Below are 1,898 nucleotides of genomic sequence, written 5' to 3'. Positions count from 1 at the left end.
ATAGTAGTAGGGGAGCGGAGTGTCACGTACCGAGGCACGAGAGAAATAAAGATAATGAATCTTGAAAGATGTTAATATACTCAATCTAATGAACCTTTATTAAATGGGTATGGTATTGAGGCTTGAGTCCTCATGGGTGAACTTGGCGGTGCTTATTAATGATTATAGAACTTGTTGTTGCTACATGTTGAGTATTGTAGTTGATTTATGATATTATCTGATATATACTGTTTTCTATTTTGAGTTGGCCGATGATACCTACTCAGTACTTGTGTTTTGTACTGACCCCTACTTGTATGTTTCTTTCTTTGTCATTTGTGGAGTGCAGCAAACGTGCCGTCGTCTTCAACTCAACCGCAACTCTAGCCAGTCTTCAGCAAGCCAGATTTCAGGGTGAGCTATTGCTTCTAGCTTGGACTGGATCTTCCTCTTCATGTCTTGATGCCTTGAGATTTTGGCATGAACTAGCTTTTACTTATTTTAGTCTCTTAGATACTCTTAGGTTAGTAATTTGAGGATAGATGTTCTTGTGGTGATGACTCCAGGTTTTGGGAATAAATAGTATTGAGTTTTATAAGTTATTTAATCGATTTTCATTAATGAGTTTTAAGTCTTCCACATTAATTTTCTGTTTATTATGGTACAAATGTTGGGAATTGGATTGGTTGGTTCGCTCACATAGTAGGATAAGTGTGGGTGCCAGTCGCGGCCCGTTTTGGGTCGTGACATGATGTTAATTATTGACCTCTCATGTACAGATACAACTGAAGCGCGATCAATATGTTCTTGTGTAGTAAGACTATCATCATCATCGTCCATGTAATAGATATCATAACATTTTTTTACATGTGACATGAACAAACAGTGGGTTGTTGTGTATCTGTATTGATCCATGCTGCAAAGTTTTGATTTTTTACGAAGGTAGTAAAAAATCACATCGATGTGCTATAAACAAAATGAAAACATAGTAAGAAATGATACACATCTAAACAATATAAAAAATGAAATATAATTATGTGAATATAGTATGATACTTTTGCAAATTAAATAGTATGACTGATACATATTTCATAAATAGTTTAATATTTTACCTCATCAGACCAACATTTGTTTGGCTGTGACATGGCATAAAACCAATTCTTGTTCATTGGAAAAGCAACAACAAAGTCCATCATCGTAAATCCAAAAGAAGAAGATCTTGATCTGTATTTATCGTCCGATGGGTTCCTGCATATATGATACATAAGTTTTCAATGTATGTACATGATACATAACACTTACTTATTTACAATTTTTATATAACAAAGTATCATGAATTAGTTGTATATAAAATGATTACGCCTAACACTTGCAAAAAAAAATGTATAAAACTTACTTATTGTTATGATTTTTTAGAAGCCCCCTTGACAACCAATTCATGTAATCCTCAATAAGTTTCGGCGAAACTTTATCTGTAATGCCACATCCTTCGAACGGGAAATGGAGTCGAGCCATATCCTTCAATTTTTCTTTTCCCTTCTCGCTTGACCCAAAAGAAGTACAATATGGAGATTGAATCCTTCTCGAAGGCATTCTATTTCTATGCGCAGGAGTGACTGCATCAGTTTTAACAACAATCTCCGTTATTGAAATATCAGTGGGTAATTGACTGTCGGTCAACAAGTACTGGCTGCTAGTTATATTCTGCGGATCGTAAGAATATAATGGTCTAGCATTGGTAGCATCTTTACCCAAATCTTTGATAAGCGCATCTATTGCTGCTTGAGTTGATGGCGATATTGTTGTTGAAGTTGAAGAATCTTGTATAATATGATGTAATGATTTTTAAAATAAATTTGTGTGTCATAAATCAAAATTGAAAAATGTACCGATGAATCCGTTGTTGTTTTTTCGGGCAA

The 1,898-nt window shown here is 34.6% G+C and overlaps 1 protein-coding gene across 1 annotated transcript in view; it reads right to left on the bottom strand.

Annotated features, from left to right (window-relative positions):
- Nucleotides 1–1,898, bottom strand: part of LOC114077151 — a gene marked incomplete at its 5' end in the record, with an annotated part of 11,577 nt that extends 9,679 nt beyond the window's left edge. Inside the window, 4 exons of the mRNA XM_027916839.1 lie at nt 728–945; nt 1,092–1,227; nt 1,376–1,800; nt 1,869–1,898. Coding sequence (XP_027772640.1) covers nt 728–945; nt 1,092–1,227; nt 1,376–1,800; nt 1,869–1,898 — 809 coding nt within the window. The remainder of the gene's footprint in view (nt 1–727; nt 946–1,091; nt 1,228–1,375; nt 1,801–1,868) is intronic.

The sequence above is a fragment of the Solanum pennellii genome, chromosome 5 (genome assembly GCF_001406875.1).
Source record: "Solanum pennellii chromosome 5, SPENNV200".
Classification (NCBI taxonomy): domain Eukaryota; kingdom Viridiplantae; phylum Streptophyta; class Magnoliopsida; order Solanales; family Solanaceae; genus Solanum; species Solanum pennellii.
Note: the sequence above shows the minus strand (reverse complement) of the source record. Positions and strands in the feature narration are given on the sequence as shown.